This window comes from Lupinus angustifolius, chromosome LG16 (assembly GCF_001865875.1).
Source record: "Lupinus angustifolius cultivar Tanjil chromosome LG16, LupAngTanjil_v1.0, whole genome shotgun sequence".
In the NCBI taxonomy this organism is placed as follows: Eukaryota; Viridiplantae; Streptophyta; class Magnoliopsida; order Fabales; family Fabaceae; genus Lupinus; species Lupinus angustifolius.
In genome coordinates, this window is record NC_032024.1 from 9,316,046 (window position 1) to 9,336,043 (window position 19,998).

At 39.8% G+C, this 19,998-nt stretch overlaps 2 protein-coding genes across 2 annotated transcripts; both read right to left on the reverse strand.

Annotated features, from left to right (window-relative positions):
• On the reverse strand, window positions 313–3,072 carry LOC109329126. Its single transcript, XM_019562796.1, has 2 exons — window positions 1,564–3,072; window positions 313–996 (listed from the first exon to the last, which is right to left on the reverse strand). Exons 1-2 carry the CDS (start codon window positions 2,562–2,564, stop codon window positions 750–752), a joined length of 1,248 nt encoding a protein of 415 aa, XP_019418341.1. The 5' UTR covers window positions 2,565–3,072; the 3' UTR covers window positions 313–749.
• Window positions 15,396–16,049, reverse strand: LOC109329297. Its single transcript, XM_019562976.1, has 2 exons — window positions 15,934–16,049; window positions 15,396–15,753 (listed from the first exon to the last, which is right to left on the reverse strand). Exons 1-2 carry the CDS (start codon window positions 16,047–16,049, stop codon window positions 15,396–15,398), a joined length of 474 nt encoding a protein of 157 aa, XP_019418521.1.

Genomic DNA, 19,998 nt, shown 5'->3' on the forward strand with positions numbered 1-19,998 from the left:
TTTGCACCCCTATGTGTAAGTGCAAAACCCTACTTCAGTATAGCCGAAATATCTGTTTTTCGTTACTTTGATTTTGATTTTCTCAGCAGTTTTAGAAGTTCCATGATGTTCAATTAGCTAGTTGAAACTCCTTCATATACTTGTATGATAGAGATATTCAGTTGATGATGTACCAATTTAATCCTATTTCAATACTAATACGCAGTTGATGTGCTGTTCTAATGCTCTTTTTCTTGCATCTCTTTATTTGAGTTCAGTTCAGAATTTTATAGGAATAAACCTTACTAACGATATATTGATTAAAAACAAAAAATTAGTTAAATGTTCATTGATTTGAGGAAACCTGAGTAGACAAATCAAACAAATTTCTCAGTACATAAATTGATAAGAAGAAACTAACTTTGGCTGGGGCTCATGTAGAGAACCTATGCTTCCTTCACTTTCAAACTGTCATTTTTCTGTTGACATCTTGATATGCCCAGATAAACATAGACCATTGTTAATTGATTACTAATTGGAGTAACAACTACAAAATAAACTGATAAGGGTCAGGAAATACAACATAAAGGCAAGTTGTCGAAAAAAACGGATTTTTGTTCAAGAATAAAATTTTATTGGAACAGTACAATTCATCCTTCGAAACCATATCACATCCCGGATCTGATGAAATAGGATGAAGTTCGGCATTTCATGCTAGGGCTGCCATGAAGTGCCATCTCATTCATCTCTGATTAATCAAAAGAACAACACTACAGCTTTAAGTTATCAGAGGATTCAAGAGGAAAGTAAGTATCTTTTCCACCTGTACTCCAAAGGAAGTTGGCATACTTTGATGCATAATGATTGTTGCCAGGATCTGCTTCCAACGCTTCCTCATATCTCTGTTCAGCTGCCCATAGATCATTTTTTACCAACCACAAAAAGTCGGCGTATCGACTGAATGCTTCAGCATCCGGTGGCTCCACCATCACAGCTCGCTTGAAGTACTCTTCTGCCCTGCAAAGAGTTTAAAGAAGAAACTTTAGGGATTCATTACATGCTTTCACCTAAGAAGTTGTTCACCCACACCCATGAATAGCACAAAACTTTCATTATTTTAGTTATATGGTTCACTTATGTACCATGCACTGAATTAAAGCAGAACTAGTGCGGCATACCATGAAACTTAGTTCATTAATACTATCAAGTATCATCATGGCATAATGTCATTCTAAGAAACAGGGATCATCTCCAGTACTTAAGAGGGGGAAGTACTTCAAACTCCTTCTGTTTTCAACGACAAAATTGTTATCTCAGTGTACTTAAAAGGCTAAATGCGTGTCATAACATGTTGAATTTTCTTTTGTTTTTGAAATACTTTTCTCTCTAGTACTAGAGAGGATCCTTACTCCATTCTAAGTGACTCAATTGAGATTGGAAAAACAAATTAAAAAAACTGATAAACTATTCAGTGCATAAGAATAAGCAGGCAAGATATTATTTCCTCGTGTTAAGGTTTCTAAGCAGTGAGGCATCATTTAAAGCTAACAGGGTTTATCAGAATATTGATTTTCGAGAACTTACTCATCAAGGTCATGAATGACAAGATAAAGGAACTGTGCAAAGTTAGACAGTAAAAGGGAATTGTAAGGCTCCTTGTTTAAATGTTTTCTGTAATAAAGCCTTGTTTTGACATATTCCTCATATTGATGATCTCCTTCAAGCTGAACAGACATTGGTGCCACAAACTGCAACATTGTCTCATGGTCTAAAACCTCAGTCCCTAATTCCTTTTGCCATGTTGAAGCTTCTTGTAGCATCACATTCCACAACATGTTTTCCTCTTTTGTCAACTCCTTTCTACACTCTTCTAGTAAACCTAATTGTTTATTGTTTCTAACAGCAATGAAAGTTTTGTTACTCGATGAAAACAAAGAAAAATTTGCTACAAGGACCATCACATAGATCATGAGACTTGGAGTCTTTGAGAAAACCTCTTGGAAGAGCCACAAAAACGAAGCATCCAGTTGCCTTTGCATCTCAGCCACGTCGCCTTTCGGGCCATCATAACACAAACTTTCCCTCATTTGCAAGGCATAACTTTGAAGCTGGTGGATGATAAACAACGTGGAAGAAAATGTTTTCATCATGGAGCAGTAACAAGTGATGAATTCACTGGTTTCCTCTTTAAAGCCCTTGTGACACTGTAGCTTCTTCTTTATCATCCTAATAGACAAAGGAAGTTCTACAGTGTTCACTTTCCTTTCAAATCTAAGCCTCAAAATCTCATCCCTTTCAGGCCAACTTGGTGGCTCAGGTTGAATACCAAGTACAGAAGGCTCCAAAATATCATGCTTCACTTTCCAAATTTGTTCTGACTTTAAAGACCCTCTATCAGATACTGCACAAGCAATCACAGATTTTACTCTATGCATTCTCAAAGGGGCAAAACGGTAAAAAAACCAACATGGCATGTCACTGCTAGTGTCAGTGACATTTCTCGGTTGCAAAGAAGTAACTGATTTATGAGAGTGAGAAAAAGAGTAAGGGATTCTTAAAGAATTTGGAGAGATTATTGTGCCCATGTTTCTTAATTAAACTACTTCAAGATCAAGAGAATCATAGAAACTATAGATGACACAGATTATTTACACGAAAACTAGAAACTAGAAAGAACTGAAAGGACATGGTTAACCCAAAAATAGAAAAGTCAAAATTCTAGGAAACACGCTAAAAAGAAAAAGGGTGTCATAAAAAGTATACTTTTATGGCATCAAGAATCCAATAAGATCTCTACGGCTTATCGTTAACGCTAAATATTAATTGAATGGGGGAAGGAAAAGTGATATTTTTATATAAAAAAGGCATAAAAATCATAAGCATGAAAGTGATGTGTGTGTGGAAAGTAACTAGAAGATGTAAAGTATTTGAAGGAAAATGGGCATTAATAGGAGGCAGTACACAAGCACAAAGCGCAAATTAGGGCTATGATATGTGTTCCATGTTAATGAAAGGTTAGCGGCAGAGTTGAGAAGTTTCATGATGGTCAAGATGAATGAATGAAACAAAAACAATAAGTCTTAGAATGATAGAAATCTGTTGTTGCTAATTTCTGGGTCATAGTCTGGCTGAGCAAATATGGTCCACTGTGCCTCTTCATCTAATTGATTTTGAAGAAAAATATATATGATAAATTTAAAAAATTTAATACTTAAATATTTTTCTAATAAATCACAACAGATAATGGATGAGAGTATAATGATAAAAGTATATTTAATTATTAACGTCTATCTTTAAATAATATAAATATTCATAGTAAAGTATATTCATATTACAAGATAGAAAAGGTGCTTAGTGGATAACACGTGGGGCTCAAATCAAAATGCCGAATGTCTGATGAATCTTTTGAGTTTTAATACTTAAAATTATAAATTCTTTCATCATAGAAAAATAATTATAAATTTGTTTTGATATTGTAAATTTTTAAGTATAATTGCAAGAAGTTAAATTATTAAATTTGATCAACAAGATATTGATCTAATAGAGTAAGATCCCGTTAGGTCTCTAAGATAATCAAAATATCAATAATTTGATTAATAAGAGCGATATTTATTGAAAAGGATAATTATATACTGAAAAATGGATTAATTTTTTACCTAAAATATTATCAAATATTATTGTAGTACAAAAAATATTATCAAATATTTTGCTTGAAATTTTTTTATCTCATCTTATTTATAAAAAAGGTGTGCTTGGTTAAATAATTATCTCAAATAATTTTAATTTGCGAGTCTATTATCTATCTTGGATGTGGTAATCGTTTCTCAGCTTCATCTTCATAACTCAACCCTAGGCCACTTGTTATTTAAATAAATTTAACTTGAACTAAAGATAGTTGAACTTGTTAAATTTATAAGTTTGCTAAATTATATATATAATATGCATATATGTAAAATAATATAATCATATATTATAAATAAATAAATATATATATTTAAAAATTATAGTTATTATATAAATATAATATATTAACTTTTTGAAATTTTAAAATTTCATATAAAACTATTTAAAAGTCTCTTGTGAATATATATAATCATATATGGATTGTTATGATTAAAATTAGTCATTAGCTATGTAATCATTAAAAAAGTCATGTATATTTATCTTTTTAATTTTAACCGTTCAAATAACATTAAATGGTTGTTATTAACTGTTCTCATTTCTCACAATATGGCTACTCATGTCAATTCTTTCCCACAATACTGATTACTAGTGTCATTTCTCAAAATACTCACTTTGGCTATCTATGCCAATTCTCAAGTGCCACAGAAAGAAATGAGGAGAAGGTTGCCGGAAATGCGTCGGCGGAGTATTAGGGGGACAAAGAAAAGTTGATAGGTAAACGCATTTAACTTGTGGTGCGAGTTATAATGAGGGGATGAGGCCTCTATTTATAGTCTAAGGCATCCAACGGCTCCCTCACCCACAATATGACTACCAATGTCACTTTCTGATTTGTAATAAATGCATTTGTCAGTTTCATTCACCTTCAACTCTTTCGAGACCATTAAGTCGTTAAACTTTTCATGTCACTGTTTAGGTACTTGCTTAAGACCATACATCGACTTATCTAACTTGCAAACCTAACTTTCTTGCTCATGTATTACAAAACTTTAAGGTAGTTCCATATAGATTTCTTCTTTCATATCACTATTTAAAAAAGCAGTCTTAACATCCATTTGATATATTAATAAATTATGTATCACAGTGATCAATATTAATACTTTAATGGATGTTATTCTAGTAATAGGTGAAAATGTGTCAAAGAAATATATATTCTCTCTTTTCCTGAAACCTTTAGTTAGAAGGCGAGCCTTGTATTTATCCATTGTGCCATCAGATTTCAGTTTCTTTTTCAATACCCGCTTACAACCAATAGGTTTCCAACCAGGAGGCAAGTCAGCTAAATGTCAGGTTTTGTTAGACTCTAGAGAATCCATCTCATCATTTATGACCTCTTGCCACAAATCAGCATCCAAAGAAGTCAAAGCTTCTTGGAGGTTTGATGGATCATCTTCCAATGTATAGACCTTATAATCAAGTTCTTACTCTTTAGCAGTCCTTGTTCTCTTACTTCTTCTAGGTTCTATTTATAACCCGTCATTATTGATAATCACAAGTATGTGACTAGTTGTTGTACCCCCACTATTCCTAAACTTAAAAGGGAATTTCATTACATTGAAGTCTGCATTGTTAGACTCAATGATCACTTTTGCGTTAAGGTCATAAAACATGTACGCCTTGTTGTTTATAGAATACACAATGAATACACATGCATAGGCTCTACTTACGAGTTTAACTCTCTTGGGGTCTGGTATTCACACATAGGCCAGACAACCTCAAGTTCTCAAATAAGACAAGTTTGATTGTTTATTCTTAAAATTTTCATATGGCGAAATTTTAATTTTAGCCTTGGGAAATCTATTTAGTACATAGCATATAGTTAATAAAATTTCACCAAACCATGACGGCACTGCACCATAACTTAACATAATAGCTATAACTAACTCAGTTAGAGTTCTATTCTTTCTTTCAGCTTTCCCATTCATTTCAGGTGAATGTGGTGCAATTGTTTCATGAATAATGTCATTTAATTTATAAAAATCATTAAACGTGTTAGAATCATACTGAGTGCCTCTATCGCTTCTGAGTTTCTTTATTTTCTTATTGAGTTGATTTTCAATTTCATTTACGTATAACTTAAACATGTGCTTCACTTTTATTTTTCATGAGATATACATAAGTAAAATCAGAACAGTCATCAATAAAAGTGATAAAATAACATTGACCATTTCTAGTTAACGTTCCATCTAATTCACATATATCTGAGTGTATTAAATCTAAATGTTCAGATTCTCGCATTACTGATTTATGTGGTTTTTGTGAAATTTTTGCTTGACTGCATGATTCACAAATTTCAAAATCATTTTTAGATAACTTTGGAATTAAACCTAAGCTACTCAAATTTGAAATTGCACATTTATTAATATCACAAAGTCTAGAATGTCAAATATTAAAATCACACAACATGTAAAACAGAATCAGAAATTTTATTAATAGAAACATCAATATTTAATTTAAACATGTCATCAGTGGTGTACCCTTTCCCAACAAATCCCCATTCCTAGTAAGAGCATACAAGTCAGCTCCTATAGTCTAGGTAAAACCAGCCTTATTAAGAAGAAAACCATAAACTAGATTCTTCCTGATCTTTGGAGTATGCATAACATCTTTGAGAATCAGAGTCTTCTCAGATGAAAACTTTAGCTCCACATCACCAATTCTAGCAACAACAATGGTGTGGGAGTCACTCAACAACACCTTTTTGTCATTAACATTAGTGCATGTTTTGAACATAACACAATCATAGTAGACATGGCGGGATGCGCAGTATCTATCCACCACTCATCAGTTCCTCCAACCATAGTAACCTCAGATAACACAATCACAAATGGCTCATCAACCATGTTGGACCTTTTGGGGGTTCTAATTCTTGTTACGACTGGTGTTCTTAGTCTTATTCTCACTACGGTTCTGATTCTTGAAGTTTGTGCAGGCTTCAGAACCACACCTGAGAATTTCTTCTTCGTGCTATTGTTGGAGGCAATCAACACCTCATCTTTCTGATCTTGCTTGCGAGCCTCTTCTTCAATACGAAGACGAGTGATCAGAGATTCCAAAGATATTTCTCGTCTTATGCCTCAGAAGGTTTTTGAAGTCCTTCCAACTAGGAGACAACTTGTCAATTATGACAGCCACTTGAAATTGCTCATCTAGGGGCATACCCTCAGAAATGATCTCATGAGCAATTTTCTGAATCTCGTGGAACTGAGATTCTACTAATTTATCATCAGTTATCTAATACTTAAGGTAGTGGCTAATAGCATACTTCTTAGTCCCAACTTGCTCAGTATCATATTTTTTCTCAAGTGCATACCAAATTAATTTGACAGACTATTATGGGTTGTAGTAATCATAGAGATCATCAGATAACCCATTCATAATGAAGTTCTTACATAAGTAATCACTTTCATTCGAGAGAGCTATTTCAATAGCCAATTTATCTATTTCCTCTTTTTCAGCCTCATCCAACACCACTTAGATGTCGGTTTTTAGAACGTAGGCAACATTTCTCATAGTGGGGAAAAATTCTATCTTATGTTGCCAAAGTTTGAAATTGTCCCGTCAAACTGAAATGGCTTGTTCAGGTCATAGTTATTCGGTCCAGTAATATTGTCTATGAATGTCATTGCAGTTGAAACATCTTAAAATTGTTGTTTGTGTAGCTCGCAACAATTCTGAATGGCACGAAATAATCCTTACTGAATGAGTCACAACCAGGTCGCTCTCTTTAGGACGTTTCATAGTACTACTAAAAGTGTGCAAACAGACTATTAACCATGTCGTCCCCAGGATAAAACAGTTCAGTACTCTATTATACAATGTCTTACTGCACTGTAAGAATCGCTCTCGAATACACCCACAATATGGCTACCATTGTCAATTCTTGATTCCCACAATATGACTACCTGTGCCAATTTTTTTCCCACAATACTGACTACCAGTATCAGTTCTCAAAATTCCCACTTTGGCTGCCTGTGCCAATTCTCAAGTGCCATAGAAAGAAATGGGGAGAAGGTTGCCGGAAAGGCATTGACGGAGTATTAGGGGGAGAAAGAAAAATTGATAGGTAAATGCCTTAAACTTGTGGTGCGAGTTATAATGAGGGGAGGATGCCTCTATTTATAGTCTAAGGCCTCCAACGACTCCCCCATCCGATGGTGCAAAAAACCAAACGACTACATGATCTAACGGTTGGAAAAAACTGATCACACGAATCGTAATATCTTGGCATGCGTGTGTTGACTTGGTCAAAACACGGTTCAAGCCCAAATATCCCAAAAATAATAAAATAAATAAATGTTTGTTTAAAAAGAATGTTGTGTCCAAGCCCGACCGGCGGCGGAGGTGGTGGTGGTGTACATGTGTGTGGTCACTCACTCACAAAACTAATTGTACCCCTTGGGCCGCACTCCAAGGATGAAACTTAAGGCTTATAAAGCATTTGAACTTCTCTCCTCCAAGCAATTTGGGACTTTGGGAGTTTATTCATTTCACATCCTCAAGAATCCTCATTAATGGCGTCTTTAATGTGTATTTAAACCACATTAAAATTCATCATTTTTTAACAAATTTCAACAATTAATATTCATTTGATGTTCCCTCTAGGTATATAGCAAAATTAGTTGAATATGATTAAGAAATCTATGATATTCTTTTGCTCTTTTTATTTGATCATTTCTACTAGAGATGGCAAAACGGGCCGCCCGGCCCGTTAAGCTCGCGCCCACAAATGCCCGCAAAAATTTAAGCGGGCGCGAGCATGCCCGCATTGGTTAACGGACAAAATTCAATGTCCTGCTCATTTTAAAACGGGCTTGTGGGCGGCCTGCGAGCATTGTTAAATAATTTGAAAAAATCAAAAAAATCATATAATAAATGAAATGAAATTAAATAAAGTAGTTGAAGACCAACGGGCGTTGGTTCAAGTGGTACATGCTTGATTCCCCTTAAGCAAGAACCCGGGTTTGAGTCTCGTGGATGAAAAAAATGCCCGTTGGGAGAGTTATTTTTTGATATTTTATATGAAGTTTAACAAATCACATTAGATTACAATTTTTTTAGGATTAAAAATCACATTACATCATAACTTATTTCAAATTTTCTTACTTTTTCCTTAAATTATGTTTATGAGTCGCCCGCAGGCCGCCCGCATGCCCAACGGAAATGCCCGCAAACTTAGCCCAGGCAAAACGGGCCGGGCGAAACGGACAAATGGGCAAAATTTCTATGCCCTAGACCCACACAAAAATGCGGACTATGCGAGCAATGCCCGTTTTGCCATCTCTAATTTCTAATACATTAATATAGTCCTTCTAGTGATCTCGTCCTCTTAATTGCTAGGGGTGAGTATCCTCTTCAGACTAATGGAGATGATAGGGTATCAAAAAACAAAATAAAAATAAGGATCATGTGACATTATTACTCCTTACATATTATTATTCTTAAATGTGCATACAATTTCTCTAGTACTGGATATAATATAAGTTTTTTCCTTTTGATAGTGGGGTGAGACTTCATGTACATCCTTGCTTTGTTCAACTCTTGAACTAATCCAACTTTTAGCTTATCTGTTTTTTCTTCATATTCCCAAAAAAAAATAGGGATACAGTAAACAAATTTTGCTTCCCTTGAACCTCCTTGACTAAGTCTGTGTTAACTAGCTGTATTTGCCCATAATGGAAAGGAGAGGATCATACCTACGGAGAGGATCTAGCACAACATAAAGTAATACTTTATTTAATAATGATTGGTTTATAAATAATATATTTTACTTTTAAATGGGTAGAAAGATTTGTAAAAAAAATTAATAGGAAAATATAACATTACTCAACTCTAAACTCATCCGATAACCCATGGTGTCAGGTGTACTCAAGTATTCAGCGTGACGCCAGAAAGAAAAACACGGAGAGAGTAGTTGTGCTTTCAAGCTATTAATTATCAATGTAGGACAACCTTGTCACTCCAATTCAATTTTGATCTATGCAAGAATTTAGTGTAATTTAAACGTGAAAAAAAATTGAATAGTAAAAAGCTGGCACCAATAGATTAAAGTAAATATGTATTTGGCCTTTACTTTATGTAGGTTGAATCTTTATTTTTAGTCTATATCTTTTATTCTCAAAAGTATTGATTTATAACATTGATTTTTTTTAAGAAAAAACCAATGTTGTGAAACCCGAGTCGGACGTCAAACTAGTAGAGGTCCCATATTTGGTTTAACCGGTTTAAATGGTTAAACCGTCTGGTCTGACTGGGTGATCCATACATAATTAATAATTTTTATCTATAAATATATAGTTATATATAAATGTAAAACTTTATATAATTAATAATTATGTATAATTATATTGAAGTAATAATATCTTCATCTTTTCTTAGATGGTAGTAAAACAAAATATTATAGCAGTGTTCCATTTTTGTAATTTTTAAGTGAATCGTCCGGTTAACTTCCCAGGTTAAATCGGTTTAAACAAGTTTAACACGGTCGGACCGGAATTTCCCTGGTTTAAAGCGGTCTAACTTTGATTCGGTTAAGACTGCAATACATAGCCTTTTTCAAGTCCGGTCAACGGTCAGACCGGTCTGACTGTCCGGTCCGGTCCGACTCTCACAACAATGGAAAAAACAGAAGATTGTCATTGTTTTGTTATCCAAGTTGTTTATTTTTATGTTTCTAATGACTTATGTTTGTTTTTGTTTTAGATCGAAATGAAGGGTGAATGATGTACTGATTCCATATAAATCCTTACACTGTCATTGCATATATATTATACTTTTAATATATTATATGTTCTTTGCTGTTAAGAGTGGTTGGTCGGGAGTTGAGGATGGATGACCGGAAGAGTGTAGGAGAGCAGATGACTTGGTCAGATAATCGTTTGGACCCGCCGGGGGAGGTACCTAAAAAGGTTCTCCGACGATCAAGTGAGTAGAGTATTCTTAGAGAGAGAGAAGGGGAGTAAATAAGAGAGAAGTTAAAGCAATAAGTGTAGCAATAAATGAAGGAATGAGAATTAATTATATTTCATGTATGGTCTCTTCTATTTATAGAGCTTAGGAAGTGTTGAGATGGCATCTGCTCATTGGCAAGCATCTAACGGGTACAAAGAACGTACTCTGGCTGTCCTTACTTTGACCTATGGATCTGTCCTTGTTGATTTGACGGGGGTAGGTGGAATGTGTAGGCGGCGTGGCATGCGGCCTGTTATCTGACATTGGAGCCGAGTCAGAGACGCATTAAATGGTGGGTCACAGACGCATTAAATGTTGGGTCAGAGGCACATTAAATGGTGGGTCAGAGATGCATTAAACGGTGGGTCATAGGTGTCAATATTGTGTCAGGAGCATTTATGGCATCTTTTACTAGCGGGTCTACTTGAGACGGGCAACAGGGATTAGAGATGGCAAAAGGGGCCGCTCAGCCCGTTTAGCCTGCGCCCGCAAATGTCCGCAAAAATTTAAGCAGGCGTCGGCATGCCCGCATTGGTTAACGGACAAAATTCAATGCCCTGCTTGTTTTAAAACGGGCTAACGGGCTTGCGGGCGGCCCACGAGCTTTGTTGAATAATTAAAAAAATAAAAAAAACCATATAATAAACGAAATTAAATTAAATAAAATAGTTGAAGATAAAAAATTAACAAAATTTTTGATATTTTATATGAAGTTTAACAAATTACATTAGATTACAATTTTTCTAGGGATTAAAAATCACATAACATCATAACTAATCTAAAATTTTCTTACTCTTTTCCTCAAATTATATTTATGGGCTGCCCGTGGGCCGCCCGCATGCCCATTTGTGCCATGCCCGCAAAAAAATGCGGGCTAAGCGGGCGCGCTCGCGGGCAATGCCCATTTTGCCATCTCTAACGAGGATTATGCGGGGTAGTGAATGCTATGCTCGGGTCTGACGGGTAATTGCCTGGTTATGACCGGGATAGAATAGTTGCCCCCAATCTACTAGGCCGTTCAGGGATGACCGAATTTGTGGACTATAAGGGTGGGTTGGAGATATACTAGTTATGGCCATGTATGGTTTAGGTATATAAGGATAGGTCATGATGGCTATCTATGTCTAGGCTGACAAGTGGGTGTTCAATCGACGCATCTACTCGTTTCGGTTCCATCGTCTAGGTTTTTGTGCTACTGTTAGATTATTCTCGAGTGATCTTGGACGGGTGGATTTGCATTTTGAATTGGGCTGCTAGGGAGATCTAGGCTTGGGTCTTTCCTATAAATAGGGGTTCTTTCTCTCCATATTCTTCATTCTCTTCTTACTGACCTTTCAACCATCTACTGAATCCGGGCATATTTTTCCATCTAGAAGTCTTCTTTCTTTCAAGCTATTTTCAATCGGTAATTCCCCTTCCCTTCTTCTTCCTTTTTCTTTTAATTATTTCCGGCGGGGAATCTAGCTCCCATGATTTAGAGTTCTTGCCTGGTCCCCCCATCGATCTTTACGTCCCCGGGTCTCCATCATCAAAGGTACCGGTCTACACAGGGGTGACCTCGACAGTTATCTTTATTCGCCCTCTTGTGTGACGTGAAGGTGGGAGGTAACATGAGCGAGGCAATCGTCTTGGACCGGGCAGCCTTTTGTAAGATGTGGGGTCTAGTCTTGGATGGTATATCCAATTCGGAGTCTGACACTTCTTCTGATGACAGGTTATCTATGAGGAGAAATTTCGTCGAGCGTGCTGACCAATATACACTTCCACCGAAGATGATGGGCTTAGAATCTCCTTATTGGTGGGTTGACCGAGAGGTTATAGGGAGCCCTTATTTCTATACGACGGTTAAGCAACCTCAGGTAGAGTTGTTGGCTTATCTGATTGAGGGTATCACATGTTGTAGTCCGACCAAAAAGGAGCGCGTTTGTCAGGATATTTTCCTGGAGTATAATGATCACCACAGTTTTTATATGTACGAGTATTTCTACCATCGTATTGGGGTGAAGGTTCCATTTGACGACTGATCTTCCCAAGTGTTGCAACATCTTCAAGTGGCTCCTTTCCAACTCTTGGGGGTTTATCTGAGCCTTCAGGATTTTCTGCGAGGTCATGGAGCATCCGTGCATGCTCCGCCTTTTCTTCTGGATTTTCCGGGTGGGGCACAGTTCCAATAAAGATGAAAGTGACACAGCCCGACGCGGGTGGACCTCGCTTCAATCTGCAAATGGGTGTGCTCTCTTATAGCCCTTCGAGGGATCGGTCAAGGGATGGAAATCCGGGTTCTAGGTAAAGGTTGCAAGTGAACAACACTCGTGGGCATATGGGCCCGATGGGCAGACTCGATTTCCCTTTTCTTGGAACATGGGAATCCATCAGAAACCGGCCAAATCCATCAGTTTCTCATACGACCAGCTGAACCGCCAGGAAAATGAGGTGGCATATGAGATGCTGAACTGGGTCAAGGAGGGTCGGGTTGTCATATGCTATAAGTTGGTCAATGGGGATCAAATGTTTTAGGCTAAAGTTGGTGAGCATCTGGGTTTACGAATGTAATGCGCATATATTATCTCATATTTTGTATTGTTTATCCTGTTTTGACGTCTTTTTCTCTTCTTTCCAGCAACTACTATGGGTGATCAATCCGAATGATCAGGTCTTCTGAGGAGGGCTGCCCTGAAGAGGAAGAGTGCAGAGGTCACTAAAAAGGCGAGGTTTGACTCGTCCGCCCGTGCGGAATCTTCTCGTATGGAGTCATTCGTACTGGCGATTTATGTGCCTCCTCCTTCTGAGCCTGAAGCGGTGGTCATGCTCACTCCGGATGATGTCCACCCGGTTGACCTTACCGGGGAAGAAGTTGTGCTTGACGGGGTCCTCGATCCTTGCTCGGAGGGGCCTACTAAGGGGAAAACCCCTAGTAGTGGGAAAGGAAATACTACTATCAAGTCTTCTTTTCTGTATCGTGTTCCCAAGGTGGTGGAGACCGGGCTACTCAACCCTGGGGTAGTGGAGAAGATGGACTCCCTGCCTGTGCTTGACCTTCTGAGGAGGGTTCGGGATGTGGGAGTTTTGGCTGCTTCCATGGCCAAATATCTTGAGGGTGAGGGAGTGTTGGCTACCCGGGTCGGGGAGGATGCTTTGGCTAAGCTCCAAGAGCAGCACTCGGCTGAGCTCCACGAGTTGAAGAAAAAATACCTCAAGGCGCTTAAAGTCCAAGAGGTGCAGAACCTGACTATTGGTGAACAATTGTCGGCGATGACCCTCCAACTTCAAGAAGTTCAGGATGTTGCACTGCAAGCCCATGCCAATATGGGATATGCCCAATGGGAAATCGGGGCCCTATGTGACCGCCTTGACCGAGCTGAAGGGGAGAAGCGTTATTTGGGGACGAAGTTGCAGTTGGTCGACGAGTGCGATGAGACGAACAAAGGGAGACATTGTTCAGCTAACTGAAGGCGTCTTATCGGGACTTAGAGGAAGATGTCGTTGCTGCAGCGAATGTGGGATGGGACAATGCCTTTGCTCAAGTCTGGTTGGTTCCTCCGGATTATGAATGGTCTTGGACCCGGATAGACACCTCGGTCACTCCTGAGAGGGAGTTGGTTGTTGATGATGGTGAAGGCCTAGTGAAGCTTCTGGTCCCGGGTAGGACTTAGTGGGGAAGGATTGCAGGTGTAATGTATTCTGAATGACTTTAATGTTTTTGGTCATCTGTACTACCCCTGTTTATCCTATCTAAGCATTGCTTTTGGTTATGCATTGCTTTTGGTCGTCTATATTATCCCTGCTTAATGAACTGGAAATTGTTTAATAACTAACAAGGCTGGATTGACCGGGCCATCGACTTAATGAACTGGAAACTGTTTAATAATTAACAAGGCTGGATTGATCGGGCCATGAACTGGAAACTGTTTAATAATTATCAAGTCTTGATTGATTGGGTCGTCGACTTAATCAATTGGAAATTGTTATTTCGGTTTAAATTTTTGCGGGGTTTGTCGATGCCGACCCAGAGGACTTGATCATGTCTTGGGTTTATGAATTTAACCGCCATTAGAGGGCGACTGACCCACGCTTCTGAGGGATCACCGATGGTGACCCAGAGGACTTGGTCTTGTCTTGGATTTATGAATCTAACCGCCATCAAAGGGGGACTGGCCCACACCTCCTAGGAGTTCACCGATGGCGACCAAGAGGACTTGGCCCTGTCTTAGGTTTATGAATCTAACCGCCATCAAAGGGGGACTGGCCTACGCCTCCGAGGGGTTCACCGATGGCGACCAAGATGACTTGGTCATGTTTTGGGTTTATGAACTTAACCGCCATCGAAGGGGGACTGGCCCACACCTCTGAGGGGTATACTGATGGCGATCAAGAGGACTTTTGCAAAGGATATCTGAATAATACCTTGTTATCATATAAGTTGGATTGTGTTACATCATTTTGCTGAGGCGTATAAAGGTCTGGCTCGGATTGACATTTTTAAGCAAAAAACTGTCATAGGTTTGTCGCGTTCCAAGTACGAGGGATTTCTTTCATCGCTAGGTCTTTGAGCTTGTAGGCTCCTATGTTGGTCTTGTTGGTTTATCAGTATGGTCCATCCCAATTGGGTGCTAGTTTTCCCTTTGTTCTTCTGGTGTCAGCCCTCCTGAGCACTAAGCTGTCTATTTCAAAGCCTCGTGTTACCACCGTTCTATCGTATTTTTTGGCGACTCTCCTTTTGATGGCGGTCTCTCTGATTCTGGCTCGGTCTTTCTTCTCCTCGACCCAGTCCAAGTTGTGTCTCAAGATGGTCGAGTTGGTAGTTTCATCAAAATGTATTGTTCGCCAGGTGGTTCGCCGATCTCCACCGGGATCATAGCCTCGAACCCGTAAGTAAGGTTGAAAGGTGATTCCCCGGTGGTGGAGTGAGGAGTTGTATGGTAAGCCCATAGGACATGATGCAACTGTTTTGACCACACTCCATTGGCTTCTTGTAATCTTCTTTTTATCCCACAGAGGAGGACTTTGTTAGCCGCTTCCACCTGACCATTTGCCTGAGGGCGCTCAACTGAAGTGAAGTGTTGTTTGATGTGAAGACCTGACAGTAGTTCTTTGAACTTCCGATCAGAAAACTGGGTTCCGTTGCGCTGACTATTGCAGCTAGTATCCCAAACCGTGTTATGATATTTCTCCAAGTAAATTTCCGAATGTTGGTCATCGTGATGTTGGATAAGGGTTCAGCTTCAATCCACTTAGTGAAGTAGTCGACAGCTACTATCAGAAATTTAAGTTGTTCGGTTGCTAGTGGAAATGGTCCTAGAATATCTATACCCCATCTACAAAATGGCCATTAGGGTCATCGTCGTAGTTAGCTCTTCAAGATGGGCTTTCTGGAGGTCAGCAAACAATTGGCAGGGCGTGCATTTCTTGGTGAATTTAGAGGCATCTTTGTCCATGTTCGACCAATAATAACCGGCTCGGAGTATCTTCTTGGTCAGTGATGTCGCACCGAGATGATGGCCGCAACTTCCTTCGTGGATTTCATGGAGGACATAACGAGCCCTATCGGGGCCGAGGCATTTAAGCATAGGAGTAGAAAACCCTCGGCGATACAGACAACCTTGTACTATGGTAAACCACGAACTATACTTGAGGAATCTTTGCCGGTCACTCTGACCCGCTGGCAAGTCGTCATCGCACAAGTACCTGATCATTGGGCCGGTCCAATCGTCTAGGATATGTGTTCGTTCGATGGTTATGACACTTGGTTGCAGGATTATCCCTTGAACCACTGATATGTTGTTACTCGGGCTCTTCGTGCTTGCTAGTTTGGACAAAATGTCAGCTCGAATATTTTGTTCCCTTGGGACGTGTTGGATGGAGGTTGTTTCGAATTTGCCCATCAATTCCTTAACCTTGGCTAGGTATTTTTCGAGCAACACGTCTTTTGTCTAATAGGCCCTCGTGATTTGAGAGATTGCCCGGTGGGAATCACTACAGGTGGAGACTTTTTCCGCCCCAATTTCTCTAGCCAACTACAAACTAGCAATGCATGCTTCACGTTTTGCTTGAATATTTGATGTAGCAAAGGTGAATGTTAGTGAGTGCTCGATGGTCATCCCATGGCCATTGTCTAACAAGACTCCTGCTCCGCTGGCCGGAGGGTTGGATGAACCATCAACATATATTGTCCATATTTGCTCGAAACTACCCGGTTGTGTGGTCAATTTGGCAATGAAATCGGACAGGACTTGGCTCTTGATAGCGGCTCTAGGTTTGTACCGTATATCAAATTGTGACAGTTCAATGGACGAGGAGATCATCCGCCCGGCTAGCTCAGGCTTGTGTAAAATCTGGCAGATAGTTTGATTTGTTCTGACCACCACCGTATGGAATTGAAAATATTGTTGCAGTCATCTTGTTGCCACCAAGAGGGCATAAGCGACCTTCTCTAACTTCTGATACCTGAGCTCTTAGCCTTGTAATGCCTTGCTGGTGAAGTATATTGGGAGCTAACCATCTTTATTTTCACTAATTAGAGTGGTGGCTACGACCCCGTCTGTTATAGCCAAGTAAACATATAGTGTCTCAGCGGGTGCAAGCTTAGAAAGCACGGGAGGAGTAGCTAGGTATTGTTTGAAAATTTGGAAAGTTGCTTCACAATCCTCCGACCAAGTAAAAGTGTTGCTCTTTTTTAGGACCTGGAACAGCAGGAGAGAATGTTTGGCGGATGCTGGAAGAAATATGGCCAAGGCCGCCAACCGCCCATTAAGTTGTTAGACTTCCTTAAGTGATCTTGGGTTGCGCATGTTGATGATTGCTTGCACTTTGCTGGGTTGGCTTCAATACCTCGACTTGTTAACAGAAATCCCAAGAACTTTCAAGCTTCGACTCTGAATGTACACTTTTCTGGGTTGAGGCGCATATTGAACTTGCATAGTCGGCTAAAGACGACATTCATGATAGTTACATGATCTTCTATTGGTAGACTCTTGGCGATCATATCGTCCATATAGACATCCATGTTCCTTCCAATCTGATATCTGAAGATGGTGTTCATTCTCTGATATGTGGCCCCTGCATTTTTCAGACCGAATAGCATGATTGTGTAACAGTAAGCCGCCTCGGTTGTCATGAAGGCGGTCTTGTCTTGGTCTGGTGGGTACATGAGGATCTGGTTGTATCCTGAATTAGCATCCATAAAAGACAGAAATCGGTACCCGAAAGAATTGTCAACGAGATGATCGATGTTGGGGAGGGGGTATGGATCTTTTGGGCACACTTTGTTCAGGTCTGTATAATCCACACACATCCACCACTTTCCAGATGATTTCCTGACTAGCACAACATTTGACAGTCAGGTGGTATATGTTATTTCTCGGATGAAGTCGACCTCTAGAAGTTATGAGATCTTTTGAGTAATCTCAGTTGTTCTGTCGGCGCCAATCTTTCTTTTCTTCTGGGCCACCGCTCTTGCCCCAAGGTTTGTCATGAGTCTGTGGCAGGCAACTGATAGGTCAATTTCGGGCATATCTACAACGGACCAAGCAAAAAGATCTTTGTTGGACTTCAAGCATTTGATCAGTTTGGACTTCTGAACTTCGTCAAGAGTATAGCCGATATACACCATATTTTCTTTTAGGGCACCGAGTTGAAGGGAGGTTTTTTCTCCTTCTGGTTGAGGTCGTAGGTCTTCTGTATTTGCCCTGGCATCTAGATTCACTAAGTGCACACTCCGTTGTTTTTTCTTAGGGGGTGGTGCTTGTAATGAAGTGTGGTTCGGTCCAAGACTCATCTGATAGCAACTTCTTGCGCTCTGTTGGTCTCCCTTAACCGTGCATATTTGAAGGTCGGATGAGAGAAACTTCATGCAAGGTGTGGGGTGGAGACTATTGCTTCGAGGTGGTTGAGCGTTGGTCGACGAGTATGGCGTTGTAAGCTGAGACATAGTCGATGACCAATAACTTTGCTTGAATCGTCCGGGTTAGAGGTTGTTCTCTGACAGTCAGCCATATATCAACATAGCCCCGTGAGGTGATTCCTTGTCCCGTGAAACCGACAAGTTGTCCATCATACGACAATACGTCTCTATCTTTGATTTCCATCTTGGTGAAAAGATCTTGAAACATGATGTCCGTTGAACTGCCTTTGTCAACAAACAAACGTCCAACCTTCTTATTATTCATTTTGGTTCATAGTCACAATCATCGAAGGAGAGTGAGGGTGGTGCTTGGTAGCTCTAGCTCTGGCGGGGTTTGCGGACGGTTGATTGCATGACCTCCCGGACATACCTTTTTTGGGTTGCCCTAGATGTACCACCAGCAACGAATATGCCGGATATGGTGTTGATGTCCACCGGACTCCGTTGTCGCCTATTGTTGGAGCGATAGTCTCTTTGGTCTCTGTTCGGAAGACGTTCATGTTGATCTTTTTGGGGGGAACGTCTCCGAGGAGGACTGGATCAACGTAGAGGCAGTGATCGATCTTGGAGGGTCCGAGCTATAAGTTTCTAAAGGTGCCTGCTTGGATCAGGTCTTTGATAGTGTCCCTCAGTTGGGTGCACTTTTCTTTTACATGGCCAAAGAAGGTGTGGAAGTCTCAGTATTTGGAGCGGTCTTAAGTCCCTGGTCTCCTGCCTGGATTGGGTTTGGGGAGTTGGACTAAGTGGGTGGCCATAACTTGTTGTAAAATTCTAGTTCGGCTAGCATTGAGGGGGTGTAAGAGTTGTAGTTGGGTTTTTTGGGTTGTCGGGGTGGATCATCTCGAGGGTGTTCGTGTGTTTTGGGACGTTTGGCTTCCTGTGAGGGGAGTTGGTATTCTCTATGCTCGGTGGGTGGCCGATTAGGGTGGGTTTCTTCTGGATTGATGAATTATTGAGCTTTAGATCGGTGTTCTTTCATTGTGAGGTCTGAATATTTAGCCAATTCTTGCCTGAAGAGGCCATTCTGCAAGTCGGTCACTAAAATATGCAAACCTTCATGGCCTCCGAGTCGAATCTGTCTAGGTAAGATCGGAGGGGCTCATGGGATTCATGTCGTATATTGGACATGGTGTAGGAAGAACGAGGCTGATCTCTACTTGTTGTGAAGCGGATGTTGAATCCATTGTTTGGTGCGAGTCGAGTAAACCATTGTAGAGCAACGCGTTTCAGAGTGGGGGGAAATGCTCGACACATGGTGGAGTCGGTGGCCCCATTGAAAAGCATTGAGGTTCCAAAGGCATCTAGATGATTCTGTGGATCGCTTGTTCCATCGTCTTGTTCGATGTTGCTGGATCGGGTTGTTCTCAAAAATGGCCTCCCCAAAATGATAGGAACTGTGTTACGGGAGGATCTCTCTTCCATATCGAGAATATAAAAATCAGCAGGAAAAATAAGTTCACCAACCCGAACCAAGACATCCTCTA